At 52.4% G+C, this 19,987-nt stretch overlaps 2 protein-coding genes across 4 annotated transcripts; both read left to right on the top strand.

Moving 5' to 3' along the window:
- The first annotated feature begins 5,097 nt into the window (after positions 1–5,097).
- On the top strand, positions 5,098–11,457 carry LOC122237826 (putative protein FAM90A23P). Of its 3 annotated transcripts, none has more exons than XM_042982875.1 (5): positions 5,098–5,141; positions 7,896–8,074; positions 8,562–8,761; positions 9,173–9,281; positions 9,922–11,457. In XM_042982875.1, the coding sequence occupies exons 2-5, from the start codon at positions 7,946–7,948 to the stop codon at positions 10,861–10,863; spliced, it is 1,380 nt and encodes a 459-aa protein (XP_042838809.1). In that variant the 5' UTR covers positions 5,098–5,141; positions 7,896–7,945; the 3' UTR covers positions 10,864–11,457. The 3 variants fall into 3 exon arrangements, 2 of the variants coding, with proteins under 2 accessions (XP_042838809.1, XP_042838810.1); XM_042982876.1 differs by lacking the exon at positions 5,098–5,141 and adding an exon at positions 6,987–7,020; XR_006216469.1 differs by lacking the exon at positions 5,098–5,141 and having other exon boundaries at positions 7,007–8,074; positions 9,922–10,915; positions 11,160–11,457.
- A 1,765-nt stretch (positions 11,458–13,222) lies between these two features.
- Positions 13,223–16,166, top strand: LOC122237823 (ubiquitin carboxyl-terminal hydrolase 17-like protein 6). Its single transcript, XM_042982870.1, has one exon. The coding sequence runs from the start codon at positions 14,225–14,227 to the stop codon at positions 15,830–15,832; it is 1,608 nt and encodes a 535-aa protein (XP_042838804.1). The 5' UTR covers positions 13,223–14,224; the 3' UTR covers positions 15,833–16,166.
- Positions 16,167–19,987: the final 3,821 nt, after the last annotated feature.

Below are 19,987 nucleotides of genomic sequence, written 5' to 3'. Positions count from 1 at the left end.
GCTAGCTGCGCCATCTAGTGGAGAACAGAGCCGTGACACTTAGCACCGCCCAACTGGGCCAACCTGGCTCTTCAGGAACCCAAGTCTCTCCGCCTTCTGAGTGTATGGACTACAAAGTGCTTCATCCTTTGACTTCTAGGGGACAACAATGTAACTTCAATCGTATTTCAGTCTGTTCGCTGGTCCATCTCTTTTCTTGTCTTTTTCATTTCTTTTCTTTTTCATGAAGACAGAAAGAGAAAAAATATGTGGTTATTTTCCAGGGTTTAAAATAATTTCCTTGAGTTTTTTTCGACTATATTCGTTTCATTTTTTGTAAATGTGTCAAATTCCATTTGAATTCCATCATTTCCGTTTATCCTATTTCACTGTGTTCTTTTTTCCAAATTTTCAAACGGTTTCCTTTTTTTATGTTCTTTCCCTTCTTCCTCTAATCTATCAAGCCCATTTCAACAACCAGACCACAACTCACCTAGGATCTAGCATCATTTGTGTGATTCGTGTGTGTGTGTTGTTTCTTACTTTTTAGTTTTGAATTCTTTTATCTTATTCATTCCTTTCCTTCGGTCAAAATGACGAAGCAACGGGATTCACCCCAACAGAAAGAGCAGGAAGAAAGGACGGCCAGGCCCTTAACCAACACAGATAGAAACAAGCAAGATGTTTGAACCAGAATTTAGAATCACGATAATAAGAATACCAGCTGGGGTCGAAAGTAGATGAGAATGCCTTTCTGTGGGGATAAACGAAGGCAAAGCTAGCCAGGATGAAATAAACAATGCTACAAGCGAGCTGCGATCTGGAACAGATGCCACAGCGGCAAGGATGATAAGGCTGAGCAGGAAACCAGCGATAGAGGGGACAAAGCAATGGAGAATAACGAAGCAGAAGGAAAGAGGGAGACTAAAGCAAAAGAGCAGGGTTTAAGAATTCGGGAACTCAGCGACTCATTGAAAAGGAATAACATCACAATCGTAGGGGTCCCAGAAGACGAGGAGAGAGAAAAGGGGGTAGAAGGGTTATGTGAGCACATCACAGCAGAAAACTTTCCTAACCTGGGAAAGACACACAAAATCCAGGAAGCACAGAAGACTCCCATTAGATTCGACAACGTCCAACCATCAACAAGGCAGAGCCTAGTGGAGTTCACAAAATACTCAGGCAAGGAAAGAATCATGAAAGCAGCAAGGGAAACAAAAGTCCTTCCCCTACAAGGGACGACTGACCACATTTGCAGCAGACCTATCCACAGAAACCTGGCAGCCCAGAAATGAGTGGCAGGCTATATTCATTGCACTGAATCCTAAAAGTATGCGGCCAAAACTTATTTGTCCAGCAAAGCTGTCATTCCAAATACAAGTAGAGATGGAAAGTGTCCCAAGCAAAAACTAAAGGAGTTCCTGACCACTCAACCAGCCCTGCAAGACATTTGAAGGCGGACTCTCCCAGGGGACAAAAGACATAAAAGAAAAAAACAGACCACAGGCAGAAAACACTGGCAAGGATCAGCGAACACCACCAGCAACTCCAACTCTACAAGCAACACAATGGCAATAACTTCATACCTTTCAGTACTCACTCCAAACGTCCATGGACTCAATGCTCCAATCAAAACACATAGGGTAACAGAATGGGTGAGAAAAGAAGATCGTCCCTATGCTGCTTACAAGGGACCCACTTGAGACCTAAAGACGCCTTCAGATTGAAAGCAAGGGGATGGAAAACCATCTCTCATGCTCATGGTTGGCAAAAGAAAGCAGGAGTAGCCATACTGATATCGGACAATCTAGACTTTAAAATAAAGACTCTAACGAGACACGTAGAAGGGCGTTATATCATAATTATTGGGTCTGTCCACCAAGAAGAACTCACGATTGTAAACATTTATGCACCAAATGTGGTGCGCCCAAATAGATACGTCGATGCATCACAAACATAAAGAAACTCACTGAGAATGATACCATACTAGGAGGGAACGTCAACACCCCACTTACAGCAACGGACAGCTCACCTAAACCCACAATCAACAAGGAAGCAATGGTTTTGAATGACACACTGGACCAGATGGACTTGACAGGCATTGTCAGAACATTTCATCCTAAAGCAGGCAAATATACATTCTTCTCCAGTGCACACGGAACATTCTCCACAATAGATCACATACTGGGACACAAATCAGCCCTCAACAAGGACAAAAAGATCGACACCATATCGTGCATATTCTCAGACCACAATGCTATGAAACTCGAAATCACGACAAGAAACAATGTGGAAATGTAACAAATACTTGGAGACTAAAGAACACCCTACTTAAGAGTGAATGGGCTAACCAAGAAGTTAAAGAGGAAATTAAACAGTCCATGGAAGCAAAGGAGAACGGTAACACCACAGGCCAAAACCTCTGGGACGCAGCAAAGGGGGTCATTCGAGGGAAGTATATAGCAATCCAGGCCTTCCGAAAGAAAGAAGAAACGGCTCAGAGACACAACCTAACCGTTCACCTTAAAGTGTTGGAAAAAGAACAGCAAAGAAAACCCCAAACCAGCAGAGACAGGATATAATGCAGATTCGAGCAGAAATCAATGCTATGGAAACCAAAAAAACAAAACAAAACAAAACAAAACAAAACACAAAAACAAACACAAGTACAAAAAGAAAAAAAAAAAAAAACAAAACCAACGACACTAGAACGGATCAGTGAAACCAGAGCTGATTCGTTGAAAGAATTCACAAAATCGATAAATCCCTAGCCAGTTTGCTCAAAAAGAAAAAGGAAAGGACCCAAATAAAGGCAATCAAGACTGAAAGAGGAGAGATCACAACCAACACAGCAGAAATACAAACAATACTACGAGCATATTGTGAGCAATTATACACCAATAAAATGGGCAATCTGGGAGAAATGGACAAATCCCAAGAAACATATAAACTACCAAAACTGAAACAGGAAGAAAGAAAATTTGAACAGACCAAAAGAAGTAAAGAAAATGAATTAGTAATCAAAAATCTCCCCCTCCCCCCACCCCCCACGAAAAGAAAAATACAGAGTCCAGGGCCAGACGGCTTTCCAGGGGAATTCTCCCAAACATTTAGAGAAGAGTTCACATCTATTCTCTTGAAGCTGCTCCAAAAGACAGAAACGGAAGGAACACTTCCAAGCTCTTTCTACGAAGCCAGTATTTCCTTGATTCCAAACCCAGACAGAGACCCCATGACAAAGGAGAACGATGGACCCATTTCCCTGATGAACATGGATGCAAAACTGCTCAACAAGTTGTCAGCCGATCGGATCCAACAGTAATATATCCAAAAAATGATTCGCCACGACCAGGTGGGATCTATACCTGGGATGCAGATCTGGTTCGATATGCACAAAACAATCAATGTGATTCATCACACGCATCTAAGAAAAGAAAGGACAAGAACCACACGATCCTCTCAATCCATGCGGAGAAAGCATGGGACAAAATACCACATCCTATCTTGATACAAACCCTCAAGAAAGTAGGGCTAGAAGGACCATATAAGTCATATACGAAAGACCCAACGCGAATATCATCCCCCATGGGGAAAACCTGAGAGCTTTCCCCCTAAGGACAGGGACAAGACAGGGAGGTCCACTCTTGCCACTGTTATTCACCATCGCATTGGAAGCCTTAGCCTCAGCCATCAGACAACACAAAGAACTCAAAGGCCTCCAAATTGGCCGGGAGAGGTCAAACGTTCCCTCTTGGTGGACGACATGATACTCTATATGGAAAACCCAAAAGATTCCACCACAAACTGCTAGAACTGATCCATGAATTCAGCAAAGTTGCAGGATGTGAAATCAATGCACAGAAACGGGCTGCATTCCGATACACCAATGATGAAGCAACAGGAAGAAAAATCAAGCATCGGTCCCATTGACAATTGCACCCAAAATCATAAAATCCCTAGGAATAAATCTAACCAAAGAGATGAAAAACCTATACACTGAAAACTACATGAAATTTTAGAAGACAGAGAACATAATGGAAAAAGATTCCACGCTCCTGGTTGGGAGGAACAAATATGGGTAAAATGGCAGTACCACCCAAAGCAATCTACATACTCCAAGCAACACCTATCCAAAGAACACCAGCACTCCTCGCAGAGCTGGAACAGACAATACTAGAATTTGCATGGGCCCAGAAAAGACCCTGAAGAGCCAAAGCACTGTTGAAAAAGCAAGGAAAGCTGGATGCATCACAATCGCAGTCCTCAAGCTGTAATTGCACAGCTGTCATCATCAAGACAGGATGGTACTGGCACAAAAACGGACACTCGGCTCAAGAGAACAGAAATGGACCCACAAATGGATGGCCAACTACTCCTTGACAAAGCAGGAAAGAATATCCAATGGAATAAAGACAGTCTCTTCAACAAGCGGTGCTGGGAAAACTGGACAGCGACATGCAGAAAAAGGAACCCGCACCACTTTCTGACACCGTACACATAAAGAAACTCAAAAGGGAGGAACGTCCTAAGTGTAAGACAGGAAGCCATCAAAACCCTCGAGGAGAAAGCAGGGAAAAGCCTCTGTGATCTGGGCCACAGCAACTTCTTACTCAACACGTCTCCGGAGGCAAGGGAAACAAAAGGAAAAACGACCTATTGAGAACTCATCCAAAGAAAATTCTCCTGCGCCGTGAAGGAAACAGATCAGCTACACTAACAAATCAGCTCAATCATCAATGGTAGAAGATATTTGCGAACGACACAACAGAGAAAGGCTCAGTAGACAAATCGATAAAGAACTGATCACACTCAACAGCCAAAAACCAACGAATCCAGCGAAGAAATGGGCAAAAGTCATGAATAGACACTGCTCCAGGAAGACATCCAGATGGTCAACTGACACATGAAAAAATGCTCAACCTCACTCATCACCAGGGAAATCCATATCAAGATCACAATGAGCTACCACTTCACACGTGTCATAATGGCTAACATTAACAAGTCAGGCAACAACCGATGTTGGCCAGGGTGCGGAGCAACAGGATCTCTTTTGCACTGCTGGTGGGAATGCAAACTGGCGCCGCCACTCTGGAAAACAGCATGGAGGTTCCTCAAAACACTGACAGCACAGCGACCCTATGAGCCAGCAATTGCACGACTAGGTATTTATCCAAGGGATATGGGTGTGCTGTTTCCAAGGGGCACCTGCACCCAAACGCCCCCAAAAGCTTCCAGCAGCACTATCAACAATAGCCAAAGGATGGAAAGAGCCCGAATGTCCATAGATGCATGGAATGGAAAAAGAAGAGGTGGCACACATATATACAATGGAACATTACGAGGCGATCAAAAGGAAAAACAGGGTGCCATTCGCAACGATGTGGCTACAAGGAGAGGGTATTCTCCTCAGCGAAATGAGTCAGAGAAAGACAACTATCACATGACTTCACTCATATGAAGGCTCTAAGGTGCAAAACAGATGAGCATCAGGGAAGGGAAGGAAAAATAATATAAAAACAGGGAGGGGTACAAAACCAAGCAGGGAGGGGGCCAACGGATATTTGAAGAAGAGGGAAAGGTGTGCTTGTGCCCTGGCCTCGCCCGCCCCCTCCCCCGCCCCCACTCTCTGGGGGCTTCTCCCTGGGGAGTGGTTCTGAGAGTGTCCGGCACCAGGCTGGCCCCGTGGAGCCACGGCCTGGAAGCGAGGCCAAGCCAACGGAGGTTTGAGAGCATTGGGAAAGGGTGTGGGCACGGGTGTGGCAGGGGTAAGGATGCTGCGTGTAAGGGTGAGGCCGGGGTATGGTGCCATGGAGTGAGGAGGCCAGGCAGAGGCTGAAGGAAGCGGTGGGCGGGGCTGGAGGGCACCAGGTTGGGGGAGGGCCCTGCCTTGAGGGCAGTGGACAGAGGCCACAGGAGCAGCCTCCCGGAGAAGATAGGAAAGGCCAAAGAAAAGCGCACACGACGCCCAATACACGCCAATGTTCAAGGAGGGAAACCATCCAGGGTGCCCACGGCACTGCCGACGCAGGCCCTCCACCTCGGCCAGTGGGGCCGCTAGCTTTTGCACTGCTGTGGGAGAAAGGTGCTCGCTTGCATGACACTCAGGAATGCCCCGCCGATGGGGTTGCGCCTTGTCCCTTGGGTCTGGCCCTTCGGGATCCCAAAGACATCTCCCTGACACAGTGTCCGTGGCTGAGGCCAGCCAGGCCAGGCCAGGAGAAATGGTGGCAATCACACCAACATCCCCCAATGGGAGCCAAAGCGAAACAGAACGTCCGAGTTGATGGGCAACAACAAAGAGCCCCAAACGAGGGGCGTCGGACCCAGGGAGCCCCCCCGCGTCAACACAGGGACTTGTCAGGAACAGCGACTTGGGTCACGAGACCAAGTGCCAAGGCAGCTGGTTCCCAGGGGACACGGGACATAGGATCCCATGCCTCCGAAGGTCCCAGCAAGCGCAGTCACCGCCCTAGAGACAGAAAGGGGAACGGGGAGGGCAGGGCAGGGTGTGGAGTGAAGGGACACCGCAAATAGCTCATGGACACACCGCTCCCGTCGGGAAAGGGAGAAGCTTGGACACGGAGGACGCCGAAGGGGCCCCCAACCACAGGAACGTACGTGAGGCCAGGGGCCCCGCAAGCTTCCCTGCAGGCCCACGAGAAACACCAGTTTACGAATGAAACAGGCATGCACACACGAGTCTCTTTTTCCAAGGGTGAAGATGTGTTCTGAAACGTCTATCTCCACATGCATGCATACCAGTTACAACGGCAAGAAATCGCTAAACCTCCAGGATTCGTTCCTAGTGTGGAGACGTGAGGAGCACCAAGGTGATGGGCTGCCTGGGATTAAAGTGCCCGAGAGGTCACGTGACCTTGGGCGGGTCTAAGAGTCCGGGAAGGAAGGAAGTGTCCCTCACTGACCGTCCCTCGGGCACGCCGGACGGACGCTGAGTCTCCGCCACGGCAGTCCGCCTGCCACCCGCCGCTCTGGACGTCTGTGTGTCTCCTGACACACAGGAGGAGCACGTTGGCGTTTCAGGTGGGTTGGGACGATCTGGGGCTCTCACACGAGCTGGCACGGAAGTGGGACAGGGAGGAAATGGAGGTTGTGATGCGCCTCGACTCACCAGGTGAAGGACGCTTTAGTGTTGAAGACGAGTGTGAGAACAGAGACTGAGGAAAGGCGTGGCTCTCGGTGTTCCTGAGCACATGAGGTTCTGCTTCCAAAGGAACTGAACCCCAGAGTCGGACTGGTGTGAGGGCGTGCGGGAGCAGTGACAGCATCCTGCTCCATGTCGCCGTGGGGCCTGAGAGCCTAAGGAGTTTTCTTGTTCACCCGAATTTCACGGCAAATACTCATTTGCCACGGCTGACACGTGAGTTCAGCGTGGGGCCCCGTCAAGGCCACATGAAAGGAAAGGGTTCAGGCCCTGCGTGGGGAAGCTTCCAGTCGAGTCGAGCAGAAACGAAACGTTTTCATTGACTTTGTCTTTGAGGGTGGTTTCTCTGGGGGTCAAGTAGGAGAGGTACATTCTGGAGAGGCAAGCATCCTTCTCGGTGCACATGCAACCCTGGGTGCCACAGGGAGTATCGCCGTAGCGTAGATTGCGGTGTCCGTGGGGGCCAGGACTTTGTGTGTGGTCTTCCTTCCGGAGGGCCCTGGGAGAGACTTCCCGAAAGTCTCTCCGGTGAGTCACGCAAGACCACCTCCACGGCCTTGCCTGAGGGTGCCGTGCTGCGGGTGGGTCCACGGGAGAGCGTGTAGAACATGCAGGAGGGAGAGGTCCCACCTCCCAGGTGAGGACCGTGTCCGACCTGGTGGGCATGACGCCCCCTCGTGCCCGCTGGGGGAGGAAGGTTCATGAAGGAGTCGTTGTGTCTGTGGGAATGACTCTCCTTTTCCCATTGACTCAGCAAGTCCAGAAACCCATCTTCAAGCGAGGCTGACTTGACCCTTCAAGGAGATGGGGCAGATGGCGGGTGGGCACACCCAGCACGTACCTTCCAGACCCTTGAAAGCCCCAAACGGGAAGAGGCAACGGAGAGCAGCCATGGCGCCCAGGGTTCCCAGGCTAGAGGACGAGGATCCTCGGGTAAGTGGAGCCCTGGAGGCGTGGTGAACCAGTGGGTGGGTTGGAGGGGCTGGGTTGGGTGGGGGTGGGGGAGCCATGCCTCTGAAGCCGGGGATCGCACATGACGAGGGAATGAAGACTCTGTGTCCGGAAGTCGGTCGTCCTTTCCTAGCCCACGGTGGCCTGCCTTGGCATCTCAGCAGCCTGCCCGTTGGGATAAGCTCCCTCGGCCGTAGGGTCACGTCCAGCCTGGGGTTTGTCCCCATCGTGGCGTGGGGCTCATTCTACGCGGCCTGAGACCTGCAATCCCAACTCCCGGTCCGTCCCTCACAGAGGCTTGGGTAGAATCCTAGGAACTTCCATCTCCTGGCACCTCCCGAGCCGTCCACGATGTGCCCTGTCCCACACCAGTCCTCCGCTCCCCGAGTGTGTCCTTGTCATGTCCTTTGCAGTAGGCCTGTGATTGGTGCTGATTCACTGAGCCCCCCCACCCCTCCTTGGTCCGCAGCTCAAGTGTAAGGACTGCGGAGCCTTTGGGCACAACGCATCCAGCACCAGGTGCCCCATGAAGCGCTGGGACGGGTGCCTGGCCCCCCAGGCCTTTGTCCCCAGGAAGCCGAAGGAGAATGTGGAACCACGCCAGCAGCAGGACCAGCACAAGCCCGGGCCCTTCAACCAGGCTGCGAGGGACATGGAAGAGGGACAAAGGTGAGGATGCGGCCGGCTCCGGCCTGCCCGTGGGCTGGCAGCTCAGGTCGCTGAGTCTCTGTACCCGGACACTGGGTGCTGTGTCGTCTTCACACACACACACAGGGGTGGGGGAGGCAGAGAAAGGAGCTCCCCGCCCCCCAGGGGACCTCACGAGCCTATTGTGCTGCTCTGGGGGAGTCCCTGAGGCTGTGTGTCCTGGGGTAGGGAGACAGGGGGAGGCGGCAAATGACAGGCAGCGGCGCACACGGCTCTCGACACAAGGACGTCTTGGGCCAACCTGGACGGCTCGCTGGAGTGGGAGCCAGGGGGGCAGATGAAGAAAGGAGATCTTGCCCAAGCCCCATCACTCGCTCCCCAGGGGAACACACGAAATGCCGCTCCTTCACCTTCCCGTTCTTGGTCGTGCAGGCGAGAAGCCCAGCAGAGGAAGGCGCTGCTGCAGAGATTCCCCAGGATAGCCCCTGGAAGGCAGCAGCGAGCCTGGAGGGACTCCACAGAATCCTGCGACTATGTGAGGGTGAGTGTCCCCCGTCCCTGCTCTCGTTCTCTCCTGGGGACGGGGATGTGACGGGCTTCCCGGCCCTCCTGGCTGAGGAAGGGGGTCCACCCCGATTCTCAACATTGGGATTTCCGTGCGGGTCCTTTCCAGCCACGTTTGCCGGGTGTCCATGATCCGGCAGGATTCCTTGCATGTGTGCTAACCGGGTGCCGGCTGGGCGTGCCAACATAATTTCGGGACGCTGTGCCCACACCTAGGCCTCTTGGGAGGCACAGGCATCTTTCCCTGGTGACACATAGACCCGCCCCATTGGCCATCCAAACTCAGTAGCCCCCACCGCGAACCTCCACCTGCAGGACGCCTGTACTTTCCCTAGAAGCCTGAATGGACGTGCTTGTCCACTTCGGGAGGCAGGCACGATGCACAACCTTTCTGGTCCGTCGCTCCCATGGAATCAAAGCATCAAGGGGCTACTGCCCAGTGTTTCTTCCCGATCGACGCTGAGCTGGAGGCCCTTGTCCTCTGTCAGTACAATCCTTTCCCGTCTCTCCCGGTTGCTTGCGTTTCTGTGGGTTTCTTTGCTGTGCTTGTCGTGCATGTGTCCTTGGTGGGGAGGAAGGACTAATGGCCGTTGTCTGTGTGTTGTGTGTTCCCACAGCATCCGCACAGGCCGATGCCCGTGTACAGCACCAAGAGGGTGTCCGTGCTGGAGCCGCACGTCCCGGCTGAGCCTCCTAGCGGGACGCCTGACACGACACAGCTGTCCCCGTCGGCTGCTCCTCTCGGGAGACCTGCGGCGAGCACCTTCCCGCCTGCTGGCCGACAGGATGCCCAGCAAGTGGGGACCCCTGCCCCGCCTGCCCCGCCTGCCCCGGCACACCAACGCTCTGCCCGGGATCCAGGCCTCGGTGTCCAGCTGAGACAACACCGGCCCCGATGTGCCTCCCTCGAAGCTTCCAGGGCCGTCTCCAAGGCGCGTGGCATTGGCCACGCCCAGGCACCAGCCAAGCGTCCTGAGGGGAGCCCTGATCCTCCTCCAACCCGTTTGGCTGCGAGTCCCCAGCCCCACATCCAGACACCAGGCACGAGATGGGCCCCGCTCCCCGACGACACGTGCCAGAACCCCCGAAAGAAACCACGTTGCAGCCCCTTCCAGCCACCCCACAAGAGCACAGGGAGCACCCATGTGGGGCTGCGCCAGAGTCTGTGTCGTCCAGCAAGGACAAGTGCATGTGGTCCCACGGGGGCAGCCCAACTGACCAGGAAGACACCTGCCTCGGTGCAAAGCAGGGGCCTCCAGCCTCCACGCCCCCAACCTCACCTGGACACTCTCCAGGCGTGCCCCTGGCCTCTGTGTCCGCCCTGTCCGCAGGCACCCGGCCAGCCCCTGCGAATGGTCTTCAGCCGCCTGGACAAAGGCGGCTGGAGCTCCAGGTTCATAGCAGCTCCCTGTCTGCCACCTCCCGAGAGGCCAGTCCCCCCTGGCCAGGGTCCACCCATCACACACCAGTCTGAGGGAGGCTGTGTGCCTGTCTCCCTGAGCATCCTCCACGATGACCTGCAGCTTTCCTCGTCCTCGGAGGAGAGCGACCGGGAGTGAGACACCTCATGTCCTCGGACACTCGTCCTCTGGCCCTTGTGACCCCGAGCAGGTGACTGCGGAGCGGAGGCCAAGGCAGGGCCGTGACCTAGTTTTGCTAAAGCAGCAATTCCCCCAAAGACCTGCAAGGACAAAAACTTGCGTCCACACTGTGTTTGGTGTCCTGCTTGGGGCGGGGAGTGGGTTGAGCGCCCACGTGCAGACGCTCATGGCGCACTTTTCCTTTATGCATCTACACCTTCTGGTTCACCGGCTCCGTCTCAATCAACAAGGTCTCGTTTCTTCCGTTTCAATAGATTCTATGCGAAATTCAGCGCCAGGAGAGCAAGAGGTCGTCCACTCGAATGTCAACTTAAGGATCTGCGAAATGAATGTGTATCGGGTTTGCGAATGTCTGCATTTGGGGACACCGGAGGAATGATTCCAGTCTGGGCTGGGCAAGTGGAGGCAATCTTTTGTTTTCGAATAGTTCACTGATATCGTTTTTCTGCAGATCATATCGGGGACTATTTTACATGCTGTCTGCATTTTTGTTTTTCCCTGGTAGTGCAACGTTGTGTGTAGTGTTACCACAGCTAATAAAATTTGCTCAGAGACGACCGAATGTGCATGGTTTTCTTTTTTGTGTGTACACTGTAGTTTCCCGTCACGTAGAGTAGAATCCTGCATTTGTTCCCCAGGGCACTTGGGACTTGGATCCTCACCTAGTGGAGAACAACTAAGGATTCAGAAGCAGCAAAGAAACACGGGTTAACCTCTCTTCTCCTTTCAAGATAAAGTCTCTCCAAGTGTCCTGAGAACAAGACAATGCTAGAGGTGAATTCGAAACCGATGAGGGTCGGGATGCCTGAGTGGCCCAGTCAGAGAAGTGTCTGACCTGGAGGCGGCTCACGTCATGATCTCAGGGTTGGGGAGATTGAACTTTGAGTTTCCCTCCCTCCTCAGGATCGCCTCTCTCCTTTTCTATCTAACCCTCCCCCACATTCTCTCTCCCTCCCTCCCTCCCTCTCTCTCTCTCTCTCTCTCTCTGTCTCTCTCTCTGTCTGTCTCTCTCTCTGTCTGTCGACATAAAAACCCATGAACCGAAAGAACATGTGCATGGGAAATCAATCAGCGTTAGGGGCTGCTGTCCGCATGTCTCTCAAAGGCATTTTCATTCACAAGTCACGTCAAGGAGGGTGGCATAGAAGAGATACAAAGGAAAGGATGAGAAAGACATTCCACAGATAGATACTAGAGAGGGGAAGGAGACACGAGAGTTAGGAGATAGACACGTAGAGTGATGAGCGATTGATGAGAGAGGACAGAGAATTAGGTGGTCAAAGGTTCTTTGGAAGCAATTCTGCAGGCCTCTTTGCCCACGTGGCAGGTGGCCGGGGCTGAGGCTAGAGAAGCAAGGGGGTGTCCGTGGAGTCTGAAGACCGGCAGGCTCCAGACCCGGGGAGAATGGCCTTGTCGGGGCCAGGCACTCAGACAGGAGCAGGTGTCTCGTCTTGGGACAGGGGTCAGCTTTATGCTCCAGGAAGGTCTGGAATGGACTGGCTCAAGTCACTACGTTAAATAGGGCAACTTGCTTTGCTCAGACCAGTCACGTGAGAGTTCCTACCATCTAACACCGTCCAGTGAAAACACAACCGGTTTTCTAGGACGAGATGACAACCAAAGGGAGAGATGATTCCTTGCAGAAACAGGTCGAAACTTGGCGCCTGCCAACGGATATTTGAAGAACAGGGAAAGGTGTGCTTGTGCCCTGGCCTCGCTCGCCCCCCTCCTCTGCCCACTCTCTGGTAGATTCTCCTTGGGGTGTGGTCCTGAGAGTGGCTGGCGCCAGGCTGGCCCGGTGGAGCAAAGGCCTGGACGTGAGGCCGGGCCAACCGAGGGCGGAGAACATTGGGATGAGGTGTGGGCATGGGTGTGGCAGGGGTAAGGATGCTGCGGGTAAAGGTGGGGCCGTGGTCCGGTCCCATGCAGTGAGGCCAGGCAGAGGCTGAAGGAAGCCGTGGGTGGGGCTGGAGGGCACCAGGCAGGGAGAGGGCCGTGTCTTCAGGCTGTGGTCACAAGAGTCTGAAGACTCCTTTTGTGCATCCCATTGTGTGTCCTCCTTGACCTCTTGCCCCTTTCCTTCCCCTCACACGAGTGTGTTTGGCACTGAGACACCTCACGTGCTCGCAGCCTTTTCCTCCTAGTTGGTGACCCTGAGGAGGTGACCGTTTAATTGAGGATCCTCTCTCCCTCTCTCTCTGTCTCTCCCTGGCTTGTCCACATGAGCGCTCTCTCTCGCTCTCTGTCTCTCTCTGTCTCTCTGTCTCTCTCTCTCTCTCTCTGTCTCTCTCTCAAAATAAATCAATTAAAATGTTAAAAGTGAAAAGCAAACAAACATTAGAGAAGAAAGCACATTTTCAGTAGACCTGGTCAGTTCTGAAATCTGGTCTAGAGATACTGACACATTAAAGCCACAGTTTCCTCGAGGGGACATTGTTCCTTGCATGTCTAAATTCCCATTTCAAACCGTCTATAAATGTCACAAATCCACAACAAACATGTCCTGAACCACGGGAACCTATACCTACCTTGCTATGTGATTTGCTAGGAATACCAGTGACAATTTGGCAAATGATGGGTTTAGGATTTGTTCTCCTATTGGGAAGGGAGCTACAAAATGAAGAAAGCATTTACAAAGCCCGAAACCAGGCAAAGGATATTTCTTGGGACAATTTCTCGGCCACCCCTTGGTAGACAGACGTGTTTCAAAGGACCTTCGTGATAGTTGTATACACAGATCCTATGGAGACAGTTCAGGAGTTTTAGAATCAAATCCATGGACAGTCATCATTCCAGAATAATTTGCTGGTGTCCCATGCATTCTGGCTGACGGAGAGGAGGTGCTCCTACATGATACCAGAGCTCAATTGGTAAAATGATTTCCATAGCCTAAAAAATTCATGGCCGTCATTCCTTGACACTTTGTGTTATCTAAAAGCAAAGTGGATACTCAAAAAAGGATTTCCTCTAGGTTGGAAATGCTCAAGTCCGTCTGTCCAGAGAGGGAGCAATGGAAATGAGGGAGGTGGAGAAAGTGGTGAAACGTGTGTGTGTGTGTGTGTGTGTGTGTGTGTGTGTGCCTCTTGAGGAGGGAGGGGCAGGAGGAAGGCTGGGCTGAGTGGTCTGTCTGCAGAAGAGTGGCCACACCCTAAGACCCTTCATCCAACTCCAGCTGGTGGCTGATTGGATGACGTGGTCCTAGTCAGGTGGGTGGGGCGAGCTTTACGAGGGCTGAGGAGAGGGCCACAGCTATCATTCTGAGACTGGCCTCCTGAGAGAAGCATCGCTCTGCAACGTGAGGCTCCACGTTTCAGGAGACATGGAGACGCCCTCTTCCCACTGCCGAGAGGAGTCTCAGTTCCATGTCTTTCCAAACCTCAAACCTTGCGGGTCAAATACGGGTGGTGCTGAAGGCCACAGAGGACCCACTCTACCTGAGAAGCCGGCACCGTCATCGCACACACCCTGCGACCTGCCGAACGGTTGGGCTCCCGCGTCAATAGGTCTGCCCCCCGCAAAGAAACCCGTGAGTTGGAGGAGACCTTCTGTGGTTGGGGCCGGCCTGCAGAACCTGGGGAACACGTGCTATGCGAATGCGGCGCTGCAGTGTCTGACGTACACACCACCCCTCGCCAGCTACATGCTGTCCCAGGAGCACTCCCGAAGCTGTGGGAGGCAGCCATTCTGCGTGCTGTGTGCTCTGCAGGCTCACGTGACCCGGGCCCTCTGCCGTCCGGGAGATGTGATCCGGCCTCCGCCAAAACTGCTCGCTGCCTTCCACACACACAGGCAGGAGGATGCCCATGAGTTTCTGATGTTCACTCTGGATGCTATGCAGCAAGCGTGTTTGCGTGAGGACAAGCCTTCAGAGCCTCAGGCTCAGGACGCCACCCTCATCCGGCAAATCTTTGGCGGGTACTGGAGGTCTCAAATCCAGTGTCTCCACTGCCAGGGTGTCTCCAGCACTTTGGACCCTTACCTGGACATTAGCCTGGATATCAGGGCGGCTCAGAGTGTGAGCCAAGCTTTGCAACACTTGGTGAAGCCCGAACAGTTGGATGGTGAAAATGCCTATCGTTGTAGTACTTGTCTCGACAAGGTACCTGCTTCCAAGACGTTGACTTTGCACACTTGCTCCAAGGTCCTGATGCTGGTATTGAAACGATTCTGCCATTTCACGGGCAGCAAACTGGCTAAGGAAGTGCAATATCCTGAGCGCCTTGACATGCGACGATACGTGTCTGGGCAGAACGGGGGGTCGCTGACTTATGTGCTCTATGCCGTGCTGGTGCACGCGGGCTGGAATGGTCACAGCGGACATTACTTCTGTTACGTCAAAGCTGGGAACGGCCAGTGGTACAAAATGGATGATGCGAAGGTGGCCGCCAGTGATGCGACGTCTGCCCTGAGCCAACATGCCTATGTCCTCTTTTACATCCAGAAGAGTGAATTGGAAAGAGACCGTGGGAGTGAGCCAGGTGCTGGGGAATCCACATCCCTCCAGGCTGACCACGCAGGCACGGCTGCGGCCCAAGGGGGGCCCGAAACCGACCCCGACATCGAGGTGCCACAATTGGAGGATCACGTGGAAGAGACACCACCGCCAGCAATCACGTTAGACCAGTGGAGATTCCTCCAAGAAAGCCACCGTCCCAAGTCTGAATTCAACCTCAGGAAATTAGAATTTGCCCTTCCCCCCGACGCAGTCCTAATTCACCAGTCCAAATACAGAGACGAGATGGGGAAGGATCACCGTGAACCAAACATCTACCGGCTCAACAGTTCAGCCAGGGACATCCCACCTCAGAGGGCAACGGCCATTAACCAAGTCCCTTGTCTCCCAGGCAGAGCCAGAGCTACCAAGAGGAAGAACAAGAAGGGACAGAGGTCTCAGGAAGCAGTGCAGGGATCCCACTACAGGCTTTGAGATACATGCCTGCCCACGTGCACACTCACCCGCCCTCACTCACTACTCACTCACTCACAGTCCCTTGTAGGCCATATTTTGTGTGTTGTAGGTGGGTGTGATCCAGACATGTGGAGGGACCATGAATCTGGCTGGATTCATGGGCTATGGCGTTCCAGTGGACCTGGAGAATCCTGAGCTTTAAGGCTGGCTGTCTGTAATGAGGTTATTGGAGAGGTGTGGATTATGCTGGGGACTCGCAAGGTTTCTCCCCTCCATCAGCACCGAGGATCATTGGGCACTCTCAGAGCCTGAAAGGGTCAGAGGGAGTGGCCAATGAGGCATGAAGGTGGAAACAAGGCAGAGCCCCGGGAGTCCCTGTGAAAATGCATGGGACTCACGGTCCCATCATCCCATTCCCTACTCTCTGTGTATCGGTAAAGTCCATGTGCCCAAACATGTGCGTGTGGGGACTCTCGGTGATATCCAAACATGCACCGGCAGGGGAAGGAGTTTGAAACAATCTCAGTGCTTCCACACGGAGAAGTGGCAAATGACCAGGAAACGGGAAGAACTCTAGCTCTACGTGGGAGCAGACAGCCTTTTCAGGAATGTTTTGTGTCGGAAGGAGAGGAGCAGAAGGAAACACGAATTCATAACTGTGCAAAGTGTTTCCTTGTATACATAATCTATTTTGTAAAGTCTCCACATGTTCATGTGAACATTGGCTAATTGCCTGGAAATGGCAAAGAGCAAATAAATGCTTATTTCTCAGGAGACGGGTGGGTGGAGCCATCCTGGCCCATGTTCATTAGATTCGGTTCCCTTAACAATCCCCCTCCCATGAGGCTGCAGAGCAAATGGGGGAAAGGAACCTTCTCCCACCTCTTATTGCTCAGCCACCAAGCAGCTCTACCTTGTTCCGCAGAGTTGACCACCATCCCCCCATCGGACAATCTCCTCCACAAGGGAGGAGGCTCAGGGATTTCTGGTCAGTTGCATCGCAATCTTGGTCCTCGGTTGTACACCTCAGAAAAACAGTCTCAAGTGGACACCGAGGCAACAATGTGGTATTTCAGGTCAGGGTATGGATGGATGCTCTAAGTCACAACTGTATTTCTCAGGAGCGAGAGACTCACTAAATACATTGTTGAATGGGAATTAGTGCATCATCCTTCAATTCCCCCCAGGGGAGGGGGGCCATATAGGAGATCTCTGGTCGTTTGCCAATGGCACTGACAGGGTAAAGCCTGTTGTTGCTGCTGCTGCTGCTGCTGCTGTTGTTGTTGTTGTTGTTTCCAGTCTGCATTAAACATACATACCACACTCAGTGGGAACTAACGTCAGCATGTGAATTTTGTACAGGAAATCTTATTGAATTCTGGATGTTCAAATATCAGAGCCGATAGAGGAAAAATACTTTTTCTTCATCTACTTTTAAAATTTATTGGTCTGTTGTTTTCATGTTTTAAACATGAAATAAAACGTTTAAATAAACAGAGAGAGACACACACACACAAAAACAGAGACAGAGTGTGAGCATGGGAGGGGCAGAGAGAGAGAAACACAGAATCCAAAGCAGCTCCAGGCTCTGAGCTGTCAGCACAGAGCCCAACGTGGAGCTCAACCCCACGAACCATGAGATCCTGACCTGAGCTGAGGTTGGACACTCAACCGACTGAGGCACCCATTCCCCCCTCCATTTTCCAAATTGAAATCAAATTTAGTTAACATTGAGTGCAGTCTTGGTTTCAGGGGTGGAATTTAGGGCTTCGTCACTTACATGAAACACCCACTGCCAACCCCCACAGGGGCCCTCCATAACGCCCGTTGCAAAGGGAGCCCACCCACTCCTCCCCTCTAGCAACCCTCACTTTCTTCTCTACACTTAAGGGTTCTCCTGGGGCACGTGGGTGTCTCAGCCGGTGTGGACTCTGATTCCGTCAGCTCATGATCTAAGGGTTTGAGACTTCAAGCCCCGTGTCCGGCGCTGTGATGACAGCTCAGAGCCTGGAGCCTGCTCTGGATTCTGGGGGCACGCCTCTCTCTGACACTCCCCTCGTCATGCTCTGTATCTCTGTCTCTGTCTCTGTCTCTGTCTCTCTCTCTCTCTCTCTCTCTCTCTAAGATAAAGAGAAAACAAAATTTTTTGAAGAGTCTCCTATGGCTTGCCCCCCGCTGTGATTTTATCTTATTTTATTTATTCTTCGCTTGCCTAGGTTCTTCTATTTTGTTTTTTATTCCACAGATGAGTGATGACATGGCACTTTCTCAGTCAAAGAGTTCAACAGGGCTAGCTGGATGTTAGATCTCAAAAGACATGCACACGTGAAATCTATCCTTCCTGTGGATTTGATTCTAAAGTGGGCAGAATCGTGGGTAAAACGCAAACAGTGTATGTGCAACTGAGCCACGAAGGGACAAGCCACAGAAAATAACCATGCTAGGTCATCCTGTAGAAATTTTGGGATCCAACTTTCTCTTCCTGGATTAAAACCTGAATATCACACGCACACACACACACACACACACACACGGACAATATTTGATCTGGATCTCAAGACGGCCTCCATAAGCATCCAGTCAGCTCCCCAGATGACTAGGACCAGCTCTTCCTGGGTGGCCGTGTGTCACGTGTTCCACCCACACATGATGAAGTCCACACCTCTGGCTCTGGAATCCGTGGGGGAGGTCACAAGAGGGAGTCTTGCACACTGCTCTCTGTCCAGCAGGGGGCGCCGCTGGCCAGCACGGGCATTGCCTAGACTTCCAGGAGGACCTGGCATTGGGCACTTGCTCAGGCTGGCAGGTCGGAGTCTCCATGCCTTGCACTGCAGCCTGAGCATTTCGTGGGGCGTAAAGGCGACCATGAACATTTACAGAAGGTCTGGTGGGTCTAGGATTCCCTCCTTGTGACTTCACTTTGGCCGTGCTGGACCCTGGACTCTGAGCTAAAATAGACAACCTTGAGCTGCTCGGGCCACTGGTGACGATATCTTTTCCAGGCATTCCAGGAACTTTTCTTTCAAAATATAAATCCAGTGAAGTCAAGACATTCAATTTTAAAAACTGTTGACAATTAGCAAAGAAGATTGCATATGGAAAACCAGGAGGTGGCCTCACGTGCGGTGATGTGGGAGCAATCATGGCAATAGGAACAGCGTTATTTGGTCTCGCCAAATCCAGCCAGCCTAATCTGGATTTCTCACGGAAAGCTTAATTCAGAGAAGTCACCCTGCAATTCCTAAGGGTACTGGTGACGATACAGAAAAGGCAGTGTGGGGGGAGGGGCCAAGATGGCAGAAGAGCATGGAAGTTTTCTTTGCGTCTTGCATCCATAACATGCAGCCACGTCAACACAAAACCATCCTGCACGCCTCGAAAACTGATCTGAGGATTCACGCAACAGGTTGCCCAACCTGAACCACAGAACTCAGTGGGGACGAGGCGCAGAGAGGTGAACTGGGGAAGAGAGAAGCCACAGAGGGCAGGGAGCTGTTTTTGCCTGCAGAGAGAGGACGGAGACAGGGGCAGAATATGGGGAAAGCAATCCCCTCGCCCTCCCCTCCCCCCGCCAAAAGCAGCTGGGGAGAAAGTGGAAATGTGGAAAGAGCCACAGGCACTGAACCAAAAAGGGAGGAAGGAGAAAGGAGCGGGTTTCAATTCCATGAAGACTGTACAAACAGGGGGAGGGCAGAGTGCGAAACTCCGCATCTGATACCTGGCGGTGCTCTGGTCGGAAGGGCGAATCCCGAGAGCAGAGTGAAGACTGGAGGGGTGGAGGAGGGGTGTCTCGAACCACACGGAGAAAGGCGGTTCCCCTGCTGCGAGGACACGAGGTAGTCTGTGTGGCCACCCCAGCCGACCCCAGAGGTCCCAGCAGACCCCGGAGAACAGCCACATTCGCTGGTGCTGGAACAAGGTCGTTAAGGGGGAAGCCCGCTACCAGAAGTGTGTGGTGATTTTCCATAATCCTCGAAAGGCTGCTGCTACACCATCGCGCGAACGTTTTCGGGCGCAGGCTGGCACCCAGCCTCAGTCTCTGGGCATCGGCAGCGGCACGGTGCTGCCGATGTTCCCGGGTGCGGCCGGCACCCGGCCACTGCTCGCTGAGACCCTGACGCAGAGGACCTGAGCAGGTCTCAGCCGCGGGCCCTCAGAAGTGAGGGGTCGGGA

Source organism: Panthera tigris, chromosome B1 (genome assembly GCF_018350195.1).
Source record: "Panthera tigris isolate Pti1 chromosome B1, P.tigris_Pti1_mat1.1, whole genome shotgun sequence".
NCBI lineage: Eukaryota > Metazoa > Chordata > Mammalia > Carnivora > Felidae > Panthera > Panthera tigris.
Note: the sequence above shows the minus strand (reverse complement) of the source record. Positions and strands in the feature narration are given on the sequence as shown.

Excerpts from the sequence above, each read along its gene's own strand:
- LOC122237823 (XM_042982870.1), top strand. The coding sequence starts at position 14,225 with ATGGAGACGCCCTCTTCCCACTGCCGAGAGGAGTCTCAGTTCCATGTC.
- LOC122237826 (XM_042982875.1), top strand. The coding sequence starts at position 7,946 with ATGGGGCAGATGGCGGGTGGGCACACCCAGCACGTACCTTCCAGACCC. Across the intron at positions 8,075-8,561 it reads TAGAGGACGAGGATCCTCGG|CTCAAGTGTAAGGACTGCGG; the intron begins GTAAGTGGAGCC and ends CTTGGTCCGCAG. Across the intron at positions 9,282-9,921 it reads AATCCTGCGACTATGTGAGG|CATCCGCACAGGCCGATGCC; the intron begins GTGAGTGTCCCC and ends GTGTTCCCACAG.